This window comes from Lissotriton vulgaris, chromosome 11 (genome assembly GCF_964263255.1).
Source record: "Lissotriton vulgaris chromosome 11, aLisVul1.2, whole genome shotgun sequence".
Taxonomy (NCBI): domain Eukaryota; kingdom Metazoa; phylum Chordata; class Amphibia; order Caudata; family Salamandridae; genus Lissotriton; species Lissotriton vulgaris.
The window spans coordinates 122,450,884-122,464,340 of NC_141699.1; the positions used below are offsets into that span (position 1 = coordinate 122,450,884).

At 47.8% G+C, this 13,457-nt stretch overlaps 1 protein-coding gene across 2 annotated transcripts in view; it reads left to right on the plus strand.

Moving 5' to 3' along the window:
• GCN1 (GCN1 activator of EIF2AK4) overlaps positions 1-13,457 on the plus strand; it is a 746,722-nt gene that overhangs the window by 500,276 nt on the left and 232,989 nt on the right. For both annotated transcript variants that reach the window (XM_086942874.1, XM_086942875.1), the window contains exon 45: positions 2,271-2,435. In XM_086942874.1, the coding sequence (XP_086799000.1) occupies positions 2,271-2,435 (165 nt within the window). The remainder of the gene's footprint in view (positions 1-2,270; positions 2,436-13,457) is intronic.

Sequence of the window (13,457 nt, forward strand, 5' to 3'; positions counted from 1 at the left end):
GTGATTTGGGCAATTTATTGTGCTACAAATCCTTAGGCATGAGAATGTAATAGTGCTGGAGGTTGGGGGATGGTTAGCCATGTTAACTGGGAAACACAAAATGGCCATTTCAAATCTTGTGAAAGACAATTGATATGCAAAAATAACGAAAGTTTAAAAAAAAAATCTTTGGTAAAGCTATTTGACTTAATCTGAACCACAAACTTTTTTTCCTAGTGTATCATGGTTGCTACATATACTTCTAATTGAATCCTTTGGAATGATACATTCAATGAGAACATTCAGAGCTCTCGAAGGACCCTCTTGTGACATATTTAAGCAACATAATTGGGGAACGCGAACCAATCTTAGCCTTATCTTTAAAATGATTACACTGTCTCAATCCTGGCAATTTTTTTAGTCCAGAAAACTCTTAGGGTGAAATAAGCCCAAGGCCCCCTTATGGGAATGACCACTGTCCTCCTTTAATAATGTCACACCCAGCAGTTGGGGTAGCCCTCATTAAGCGAAAGGTACTGAGCCACAACCAATTGGGAGATTCTCTATACAGTTTAAGAAGCATATCTTTGGAAATAAAGTAGAAGCGTGCTGCACGGCATCTCCTACTACTCAAAGCAAAATGTCAAACTTCAGCAAAACATGCATGCAAGATTGAGTCTGGTATTAGTAGTAATAGCCGTACTCACGTACAAGTGAAAGGGCACCAGCTCATCTGACTAGAGTGGCCAGAGGCATAATCGGCAAAGTAACGATGGCTAGGAAAGGGGTCAGTAGCTGGAGCTTGGTTAGTTGGGCCTGGAAAAGACTGACTGGTAAAATTGGGCTGGGCATAGCATACGCTTTCCCTACTTTGTACGGACATTCCTGGGGCCCCCGTTATGTTCTAATGAGGATATTAATGTCCTGCATGCAGCGTTTGAGTCTTACTTGGTTCCTTGGTGGAGTTAGTTTTGTGACTCCAGGAAACTTTAAAATAAAAAGATATTTTATATATTTATATTGTATTATAAAAGGGGAAACTAATTTCTCCACTTTATAAATCAGAGATGGGTTCTTTGAGAACCTCTTGAGAGAAACGGGAGGGTGAGATAGGAACTGCAGATGGAAGTATTTGTGCAGGTAGATAAAACACAGCTATTGCATTTCAAATACTTGCATGAGATCTACTGTACCCCTCGAGGGCTACAAAATATGTACCAGGAAAACACTGGAAAGTTTAACAGATGTGTCATGGAAGACCCAGATTTTATGCATCTTGCATGGTACATCTGTACCATGTGGGCATTTAGGGAGGCGGCCATCCAGGTCATCAAACAATGGTGGGGATGGGTATAGAAAGGAATGCCCATTAGATTCCGAAAGTCTGGAGAAGGTTGGTTTAGTTGGCTATACTTAAGCAAAACATGAAGTTGCAATGTGTTAGAATAAGAAAGCTGTTACACTTTCTAAAGACTAGTTATTCCAACTCACAAAATGTCATGACCTTAAGTAATAATATTTTAAGAAAGTGATTCCAACGTCACAGCATAAAGATATCTGGCCTCCATTTGTTTTTGTTGTTATGTACCTGATGATCAGAGGTACAAACTGCGAAGACGGTAAGGCAGGAATATGATTTGAAAAGATAGTGATTTGGGCACTTTAATGTGCTACAAATCCTTAGGCATGAGAATGTAATAGTGCTGGAGGAGGTTGGGGGATGGTTAGCCATGTTAATTGGGAAACACAAAATGCCCATTTCAAATCTTGTGAAAGACAATTGATAGGCAAAAATAACGAACGTTTAAATAAAAAATCTTTGGTACTTCCATTTGACTTAATCTGAATTACAAACGTTTTTTCCAAGTGCATCATGGTTGCTACATATCCTTCTAATTAAGGTTTATTGAAGAATACCTGTTACAAGTTTTCCTCCTCTTCATCAACATGTGTACTGCTCTGCCTACTGTAAGTGCCACTCCAGCCACATGTGACAACATAACCACAGCTGAGCAGATCAGCAATGCAAATAACACTGACATTTCCTTGCTCTGTTGAGCAGTAGCGGCTTGAGTATTCAGTGATTTATGGTGACATTAGTGTGTAATATTCAAGTGTGTGCTCTAACATTATTTTAATATGTGTGATAAGTCAACACAAGTGTAACTGCTCCTCTTACATATAAACACAATGTTTAACAGGATGTGAAACACAGTAGACATGTAAGAACAATGGCATCATTAACTCTGACCATGAAAATCATGCATGCTATGTTTTGTCTTTCACTGAAGATTGCAGCGAGGACACTTGGGGATCTTGTCCGTAAACTTGGAGAAAAAATTCTACCAGAAATCATCCCCATCTTGGAAGAAGGCTTACGATCCGATAAGAGAGATGAAAGGCAGGGGGTGTGCATCGGGTTGAGCGAGATCATGAAGTCTACCAGTAGGGATGCGGTAAGTGTAAGAGGGAGGATGGTTTCATTTGAGTTCATCAGTCATGCCATCCGAGATATAATAAGTATGTGTACATAGCCAGGCTCTCGCAACTACATTCATGTATGTTCCAACAAGGTACAATGACCAAAGTCTAAAGGAAGCGCAGAAGCAGGTTCTTTGATGTAAGTCCTCTTGTCACAGCAAGATGTTTATTTTCTCCAGACTTGAAATAATACAAACGCCGACACGTGTTTCGTCGTGTGCGGTTGAGTCACACGACTCATCAGGGCTTCCACTCCGATACCAATATGTGGATGGAGTAAGTCTGGACCTCTGAAAGCTCTGTATCGAGCAATGGGTTTACTAGGAGATTATGCAACAGTAGATGCTGTGTGGCATAATGTTCGGTTGCAGTATAAGGATAATAGTTGTCTTATCCCACTGGTAATTTTCTATGTAGAAATAGCACTATGTCTGCTATTTGTTTTGTAGTAAAACGGAAAGCCGGGAGGGGATTCTTTATGGCGCCAAAAAAGGAAGGAAACGGGTACGTGTCCTCCGCAGTGGTTTGCCACTGCAGGCAATCCCTCCTCTGTAGTTTCCCGGCGGTCGTCTCTCATTGTACCTTGTTGGAACATACATGAATGTAGTTGCGAGAGCCTGGCTATGTACTTATGTTTTGTCTTTTGACTTGTTTGGACGGTTAAGGGTGTTTGCCGTCTGCTCTTCACGCACTACATGAACTACTGTTTTGCTTCTTACACACTTTGTAACGTATTAACCCAGGCAGCGCGCCCTTTAGTCCTATCTTCAAAAAACCCCCGTGTCACTGGAATTATAATAAGTATGTGTTTTAGCCAAAATTTGTGTTGGCTCAAGAATAAAGTAAATATTTTATTGGCGTTGTGAAGAGTAGTTTGGCATTTGTTGATTTTTAACCCATGAAATGTATCTATCTTTTTTAGACTCCAGTCTGTCTCATTGCAGCACCTGAATAGTATAGGGAAAGGGTTTTGCTAATCCAGTCTTTGTGTAAGGGGGACCATGCCTCCTTCTGTTACAAACACCCACCTCCTAGACAGACACACAAAGTAATTTCACCTTTGTTTTGTGTTGTGCTTGCTTTCTTAGCATTTTGAATTAGTATCTACACACTGTTGTGTTTGTTGTTTTCTAACCTCCCCCTTCATCTTTATGAACGTTTCTGTAGGCTTTTCACTGCAATCTGCTGCTGCCTCAGATGCTCACCCTAAAGGTGTAAAAACGCTTCTCAGAGGGAATGAATATGTATTTGCATAAGAGGGTGGGTTTTGATCTAAGGAATAAATTGGCCCTCCTTCTCGGGCAAGAGCTCATGGATAGGCAGTGGTCCCTTGCGCTGGAGCAGCTCTGTAGTGTTTCTAGGAACCCATGTTTCAAAATCACATGTTCATCTACCTACACAAGATATATCTTACTCCCAAATGCCTACACTGCATATTCACAGTGGTAGGCCTGAAATGCCCACAGTGTATATGTCAAGAAGCAGACTTCTACCATTTGGTGTGAAACTGCCCCGAAATTTGGTGATATCAGTCGGACGCTAATGGCTACATTAACGGACATTATGGGACGTCCCCTACAGTTGGATACCCTGCACTGTTTGTTGAGTCTGACATCCCTTGCAAGCAAGAACAAATATGTCACAAGGTTTGTGTTCCTGGCGTATATCCTGTTAAAACACTCCTTAGCAATTGTGTGGATGTCCACCACAGTCCCCCCTCCTCATCCCCCCCATCCCCATTTTCCTTGTGGCTTACAGACCTTTTCAAATGGGCGACAGCCGAGATCAATGCCTGGCGCTCACTTCTGCCACAGCAGGGAGAGGCAACCAAAATGGGATGAGTACTTTGATAAACTGGCAGCGAAGACAGACGGTTGACTGCATTGAGGAGCTGTGTTCATTGGCTGTACAGTTGGCAGTGGACGTTGAGTGTGCTGACTCATGGCAGTTGACACAGCATGTGTGACTGTGGACTGGACATGCAGGGGGTCCCCACCTGTTGACATGCTGATTATAGCACCTCCTTTCTCTTTCTCTATCCACTCCATGGACCTGCCACGACCTGTGAAAAAGTATCATCTTTCTTGCATGGTATGCCCCCACGTTTTGCCGAATTGCTGATGTACTTTGTTTGACTGAGTGTGCCCTGGGTTCCTGCCAATCAGGTACCTAGGGCCTGTGTTCCTTCCCTAAAACTGCATTGAAGCCTAAACCCATTTGGCATCTCTGTCCACAGGTTAGCCCCTGGTAAATGGTACCCTAGGTACCTAGGGCACTGTAACCAGAGAAGGCTCCTAAGGACAGCAGCACTTATTGTGCCACCCTTAGAGGCCCTGTGCCCTGACACACACACACTGCCTTTGCAGGCTGAGTGTATTGATGCAGAACTAAACTGAGAGTCGACATGGCATACATCCCTGTGTGCCATGCCCACAAACACACTGCCCTGCACATTCATTTAATGTTGACCGCGCCCCTGTTTTAGACGCTGCACCCCCATACACGGTCTGGTTCCTGGCGCACATAACCTTGGCTGCAGCGCCCAGAGACCTTACACTGCCGCACACAGAGAAAAAAAATTAGAGGGAACATTGACCACTACCCTGGCATACTTCAGCCACCCCTCTAGCTGTGTGCCCTATGTCAAAGGTGTGGGCACAGGTGCATGAGCCCTGTGCCCCTACAGTACCCACCGCCATTCCTGGGCACTGTACGTGCAGTGATGCCATTAAGAGTATATGGTGCTGGGAGGTTGTCATTACGAACTCCACAGCACCATAATGGCTACACCGAAGACTGAGAAGTTTGGTATCAAACTTCTCAGGACATTAAACCCGCACTGATGCCAGTGTGGGATTTAATGTACAATGCACGACAGAGGACAACTGAGAGTTGTCCCCTGAAACCATCCCACATCCTGTGTCTGGACTGAGAGGCTGCCTATGCTGCCACCCAGCTGACATGTTGCTGGACCCCTGGGTAGAGAGCCCGCCTCTCTCTGGAACCTGCAACAATGCACATCCTGGGACAAGGTGCTAGGTCTCCTCCCCCAGGATGGGTAGGGGAGGCTTCAAAGGCATGCGGCCTTTGTGAGTCTCTCCAGGCCACTTGCTGTACTCAGCAACTGGCCCTCACCTGTACTGACCCCCACTCTGGTGGGAAGACAGGCGGGAAAAACATAGGAAGGAAAGGGGCTGTGCCAGCCTCTGCCAACCCCACCCCTCCGGTGGGGGAGGCGAGGTAAAGCACAACTCTGGCTCTCGCCATTTTGAGAATGGGGAGCCCCACCCATTCAGAGCTAGGCTCCTGCCCCCCTCCCACTGGAGAGTGGCGGGATAGGGGGTGTTCGAGGCATTTGGGCAGCTGAATTCATATCTGTGCATAGATCGCCGCCTAGTGTTGGGTCTGGATGATTGCACATTTTTGTCCTGGAAGAGTCTTCGAAGTATCACGAGATAGGTGGCTCCCCCCCTGGACTACAGTGCGCATGGGCATCCTCTCCATCTTCAGATTGTTTTTTTCCGCCATTGGGTTCGAATGTTACTATCTTAGCTCAAGTTAGGAAAACTTTCTACAAAGCCAAAAGGCTTTCGATAGCGTCGGTATCGTTTCGTTCGGTATCGGTGCCTTTCTTCTGGAGGACATCGAGGACTCAACAGGTTTTTCTTTCCACACTCGACCCGATCTTCGATCTCGAATGGAAAGAAGTCCATTCAAGAGGTGTCCCTTTTGCAATGCAAAATACCCGCACATCGATGTACACCCGGTGTGCAACAAGTGCCTGTCCCCAGACCATAAGGATGCCAACTGTATGGCCTGTGCCCGGTTCAGGTCGAAGAAAACTCTCAAGATTCGACGCGCGGCTCGATTGAAGTCAAAGAAGTCAGCGCCTGTTCCCGTGAACATCTTTGGGACCGAAGACGAAGAGGTCGTTGATCTGGAGGATCAGGAACACTGCTCCGATCCGGCTTCGGGCCATGACTCCGAGTATGACGCCGAAGACGAGGAGGTGCAGGACGAAGACGAAAACGTTGTCGATGAGGAAGGAGACGACGTGGAGGCCCTTGGGGCCGTAGAAGATAGCTCGGGCGAAGAGCTAGGCCAAACCGGCTATACGGGGGCCGAAGATGACGCACTCAATAATGCTCAGGTCGAGGGATCGCCACTAGGCCTTACCCAAGATCTACAATCTCATTCTACAGCCCCGCATAAAGGCCCGGCTTCGAACATTACTAAAGAGCCTTCGGTTTCGAAACCGCCATCGGTCGATACAAAGAAATCGAAACCGACAGCATCTTTGCCGAAACCAAAAGTGCAAGTGACTCTAGTCGGCTCCAAGGCCTCAAACCCCTCGGAGCCGAAGAAAAAGAAAATGGCTGTCGATGCCGGAAAGCCTCAAGAAGGTAGTCGAGCCGATGGTTGGGGCACCGAAGACCAAGGTCAAGGCCGTCGAACCACCAAGGCCGACGCCGAAGGGAGTCGATTCGCACAAAAGGCTCGAACCGAAAGACGGGATCGATCCTCGGTCGAGGCCTACGGACAAGTCGAAGACTGGCTCCAAGGACCCTGTCGAGCCGACGCGTCCCAGTCCGTTCATAGCCAAAGAAGTGTCGGAGTCGCTCCAACGCATCAAGGAAAAGGCTACATCGGTCGGACCGAAGAAGGCCCCGTCGCCGAACCTGGTCGGACAAGTTCAGACCGCGTCGACACCTATCAAATTCGGGTTATCACCCTCGGTGCGTCCGAAGATGTTCGAGCCGAAACAATCGATCGGCGCCACTAAACATGTGTCGACGGAAATGGAGGCTGCAGAAGAGCCTGAAGACCAGGAGCCGAGACAATTCATCGACTCAGACACTGGTAGACTGTCCATATACAAAATAAAATTAATGCCAGAAACTCCCATGGAATCATATAAGATTCCCTTGAAGAAGAAGAGAGTTTCTGCAACTTCTCCAGCTCTTGTGGAACCCATCCATCACTATGGACAGGAACCTCAACATTTTTCCCCACCATACTCCGATGTGGAGACAGGGGATGATGAACATGAGGATGACCTCTATCATGTGGACACTGATCCTGATGATCAAGACGTACAATGGACGGACCCTGCTGACTCAAGGGATCCGCAGACTGGCCCGGACACTCATGTGTACAGTGTGAAAACGTCTCCTACTGAGGGCACAACTGCCTTTAACGCCCTTATTGAAAGGGCAGCCAGTAATCATGACGTCGAGCTACATGCTGACCCTGTGGATGAAGACTTTCTGGTAGACACTTTTTCCACTTCAGAAAGGGCAGTAAAAACCCTACCCATGCTCAAAGGGGTCCTCAAGCATGCTAGTGACATTTTTAAAGACACCACTAGAGCCAGGGTGTTAAACCCAAGGATTGAGAAGAAATATAGGCCAGCCCCTGTGGACCCTCCTTATATAAGGGGACAGTTGCCATTGGACTCATTGGTTGTTTCTAACGCACGTAAGGTAAGAGAGCAAACTCCGAGACTACAGGTGATGCTCCTCCTCCGGACAAAGAGTCAAAAGTTATGGAAACTTCGGGGAAAAGAGTAGCTGCGCAGGCAGCTAACATCTGGCGCATTGCCAACACTCAGGCACTCTTGGCCTGATATGACAGGTCACATTATGATACCCTTGAGACCCTGTTGCAACACAACACCTACCTGATCAGTACAAGGAAGGGGCAGAACTACTCATCCAGGAGGGGAAACTGATAACCAATGCTTCCATCAAATGCGCTCTAGACGCAGCTGACACTGCAGCCAGGGCCATCAACACTAGCGTTATGTTAAGGTGACACGCCTGGTTGAGAATTTCAGGACTCAAACCTGAAATTCAAACTTCTATCCTCAATCAGCCAGTTAACCCAGACTTCTTATTCGGACCCGAGGTTGACACCACCCTTGAAAAACTTAAAAAAGACAGAGACTGCAAAGTCTATGGGGGCTCTGCAGTCACATACCAAACAGTGACGCCCTGTCACTGCTCCCCTACCATATAACACCTGTCGGGGGGAGACTACAACAGTTCCTGCCAGTCTGGAAGTCCATCACCACAGACAGGTGGGTGAGAGACATTGTATAGTACGAGTATAGTCTGGAATTAACGTCCACTCCACCCAACATCCCACCAAGACACTGTCCTATGTCCGCAGAGCACTTACAGTTATTGCAGCAGGAGGTCGTCAGCATGCTGCAAAAAGGGGCCATAGAGCTCGTGCCTGTAGAAGACCAAGGGTCAGGGGTGTACTCTCTGTACTTTTTAATACCCAAAAAGGACGGGTCTCTCAGTCCTATACTGGACCTCAGACCTCTAAACAGTTGCATTCTGTCAGAGCATTTTCATATGCTTGCCTTACAGCAGGTTCTGCCGCTACTCAGTCAGGGATACTTCCTCGCAACACTGGATCTCAAAGATGCGTATTTCCATATACCCATACACCCATCACACAGACAGTATCTCAGGTTCACTATTCAACATCAACATTATCAGTTCAAAGTCCTCCCTTTCGGAGTAACAACGGCACCCAGGGTGTTCACAAAGTGCTGGCAACAGTAGCAGCACACCTCAGGAGACAGCACATACATGTCTACCCTTATTTGGACGACTGGCTTATTCAAGCAAAGACGGCCCAGCAGTGTGCCAGCCACATGTCCCACACCATTCATCTTCTTCACAGTCTGGGATTCTCACTGAATTATCCAAAGTCACATCTTCAGCCCGCCCACATGCGACAGTACCTGGGCGCGACAATAAACACTCTGGCAGCCAAAGCTCAGCCAAATTCAGCGAGAATAAAAAGCATGCAATTGCTGATACAAAAATTCAGACCTCAACACTCGCTTCCAGCGAAAGTGTTCATGCAGTTGATAGGCATGATGGCCTCCTGCATCTTCATAGTCCCGCACACGAGACTACACATGCGTCCGCTTCAGGAGTGCTTAGCACGTTAGTGGAATCAGGCTCCAGGACAGTTAAAATAGCTAGTGTTGGTGAGCGGTCGGGCATTCAACTCTCTGCATTGGTGGAACCCACAAAACCGTTGCAAGGGCCGACCTTTCCAAGAGCCTGTGCCACAAATTGTACTGACGGCGGACGCGTCTCTCCAGGGATGGGGAGCTCATGTACTCCACTACACAGTGCAGGGACTATGGACAGCACAGCAAATGAAGATGCACATCAACATTCTGGAACTGATGGCAATCTTCATGGCGATGAAAGCTTTCAAGGTACACTTATGCAACAAGGTCGTGTTGATCCGGACGGACAACTTGACTGCCATGTACTACATACAGAAGCAGGGAGGAACACACTCTCCACAGTTGTCTCATCTGGCTCAGAGCATGTGGAAGTGGGCCATTCAGAGGAACATCTTCCTCATGGCGGAACACCTCCCGGGCAAGGACAACCAGATGGCGGATCTGCTCAGCAGACACAGCCACCAGATGCACGAGTGGGAGATACATCCATCAGTGCTCCAACCGTACTTCCAGCAGTGGGGTCATCCACAGATAGACCTGTTCGCCACAAGGGAAAACGCAAAATGCCAAAGCTTCGCAAGCAGGTTCCCACATCCACAGTCGCAGGGCAATGCGATATGGATGAACTGGTCAGGCAAATTTGCGTACGCTTTTCCCCCAGCACCTTTGATACCGCTGGTGGCGCGCAAACTACAGCAACACTCTATGACCCTCATACTGGTTTCTCCAATGTGGGCACGCCAACCATGCTACACCACGTTTCTGGAACTATCCGTTGTACCGCATCAAAGGCTACGCCTCATACCCAGGCTTTTGACGCAGAACCATGGCGACATTCAGCATCCAGATCCGCAACAGCTCAACCTGGCGATCTGGCTCCTGAAGTCCTAGAATTTGGCTACCTCAACTTGCCGCCAGAATGTATGAATATCATCAAGGAGGTAAGACGGCCCACAACCAGAGCATGCTATGCGGCTAGATGGGAAAGGTTTGTCATTTATTGTACCAACAATGACATTAACCCACTGAATGCATCTATTCAAAACATCTGTTATTTGTTGCATTTATACAGATGTAATCTAGCATACAGTTCCATTCGTATACATTTATCCGCCATAGCAGCCTATCTTCAGAACAGGCAGCACCTCTCATTATTCAGAGTGCCTGCCATTAAAGCTTTTCTGGAAGGACTTAAAAGAGTGACTCCTCCCAGACACCCACCGTCACCAGTCTGGAACCTGAATGTGGTCCTCACCAGATTGATGGGACCACCTTTTGAACCTCTACACTCTTGTGAGATTCAATTTCTGACCTGGAAAGTTGCTTTCCTAGTAGCCATTACCTCACTAAGGAGATTTAGTGAACTCCAGGCACTAACCATTCAAGAGCCATTCATATAGGTCCAGGCAAATAGGGTTGTATTATGCACCAACCCTACCTTTATGCCTAAGTTGATTTAGCAGTTCCGCATGAACCAGACCATAGAACTGCCAGTTTTCTTTCCTAATCCGGAAAATGTCGCGGAGAGATCCCTACACACGTTAGATGTCAAAAGGGCTCTAATGTACTATATAGACAGAACAAAGGATTTCAGAAAAACAAAACAGCTTTTTGTTGCCTTTTCTCCACAACACAAAGGCAACCCCATTTCCAAAGCAGGGACAGCCCGGTGGATCGTTAAGTGTATACAGATTTGCTATGCTAAGGCTAAACGCACACTAACCATTCCACCACGAGCACACTCCACACGTAAGTTAGGAGCGTCCATGGCTTTCCAGGGGAATATTCCTTTAGAAGATCCACACCGACCCCAAGACCACACTCAGAGGCACCCTCCTCTACAGGCCACCAGGACCCCGTGCACAATTCAGTGAAGACATCACTGACTTTATTACCCCACACGCCCTCCCCTCCGAGGCCTACATTCTATTGGGAGACCTCAATTTTCATCTGGAAAAAAGTAACGACAGCAACACCTCCACCCTTCTGGACAATCTCGCCAACCTCGGACTCAAACAACTTGTTAATACCCCTACTCACTACGCAGGTCACACACTCGACCCTATCTTCTCCTCCAGCAAACATATCTCCTTCAGTCACACCACAGTTCTCCATTGGACGGACCACAGCTGCGTTCACTTTATCTACAAAAAAGACCACAACCATCCTCCACCTACTCTGCGAAGAAACTGGAACAAAATCACCATCAACCAGATCTCCTAATCGCTTCTTCAAAACCCCCCTCCCCACTCTTCGAACCCCAACCAAGCAGCCATTAACCTCACTCAATGGCTAACCAACAGCGCCGACAACCTAGCACCTCTGAAAAAACATCAAATCAAACTAGGCAGCAAAAACGCCCCCTGGTTCAACGATGATCTTAAGAAATCCAAGAAATTCTGTCGCTCCCTTGAGAAGGCCTGGAAAAAAGACCCAAACACCAGCACCAGGGACGCCTTCAAAAACGCCACCCGCATACACCACCAACTGATCCTTACTGCCAAGAAAGCTGCATTCAAAGACCGACTAGACAACAACGCCCACAACAGCAAGGAATTATTCAACATCATCAAAGAGTTTACCAACCCCACTGCCAACTCCAATGACATCACTCCCTCTCAAGCCCTTTGCGACTCCCTAGCTTCGTTCTTCCACGACAAAATCGCAGACATCCACAACAGCTTCGACAACCAACCCGGAGACCAACCCACCCAACCTTCTGCCGTACCTTCACCCCCCTCGAACATCCTTAACGACTGGAACCCAATCTCCACTGAGGACACCATCCGCCTGATGAACTCCATCCACTCAGGATCCCCCACAGACCCATGCCCTCACCACATCTTCAACAAAGCAGACTCCATCATAGCACCACACCTCAGAGATGTCATCAACTGCTCCCTCAACTCCGCCACCTTCCCGGAAAGCTGGAAACACGCCAAACTCAGCGCCTTTCTGAAAAAACCCACAGCTGACCCCACCGAACTCAAAAACTACCGCCCCATCTCGCTCCTTCCATTCCCGGCCAAAGTCATCGAGAAAGCTGTCAACAACCAGCTCGCCGCCTTCCTCGAAACCAACAAATCCCTCGACTCCTCACAGTCCGGCTTCCGAGCCAAACACAGCACTGAGACCGCACTCATCGCAGCAACAGACGACATTCAAACTCTACTGGACAATGGAGACACAGTCGCCCTCATCCTCCTCGACCTCTCCGCAGCCTTCGACACAGTCTGTCATAGCACCCTGTTACAACGCCTCAGAAACATCGGAATCCAAGGAAAAGCACTGGAATGGATCACCTTGTTCCTTACCGGAAGAACTCCGAGAGTCCGCCTCCCACCATTCAAATCAGAGGCCACTGAAGTCATTTGCGGCGTGCCACAAGGATTTTCACTCAGCCCCACCCTCTTCAACGTATACATGAGCCCCCTCGCGGCCATCGCACGCCATCACAACCTCAACATCATCTCCTACGCTGATGACACTCAACTGATCCTCTCACTCACCAAAGACCCTAACACCGCCAAAACCAACCTACATGAAGGAATGAAAGAAGTAGCCGAATGGATGAAGCACAGCCGTCTGAAACTGAATTCAGACAAAACAGAAGTCCTTATCTTAGGTACCTCCCCCTCCGCCTGGGACGACTCTTGGTGGCCAGAAGCCCTTGGAAAAGCACCCATCCCGACGGACCACGCACGGAACCTGGGCTTCATCCTGGACGCCTCACTCTCGATGACCAGACAAGTCAACGCCGTTTCATCATCTTGCTTCAACATTCTTCGCATGCTCAAAAAAAATTTTCGATGGATCCCCACCGAAACTAGAAAAACGGTCACCCACGCACTGGTTACAAGCCGCCTGGACCTCGGAAACACCCTATACGCCGGTACCACCGCAAAACTCCAGAAAAAACTCCAACGCATCCAGAACGCATCAGCCAGACTCATACTAGACATCCCGCGTAAAGACCACATTTCTGGTCACCTGAAAAACC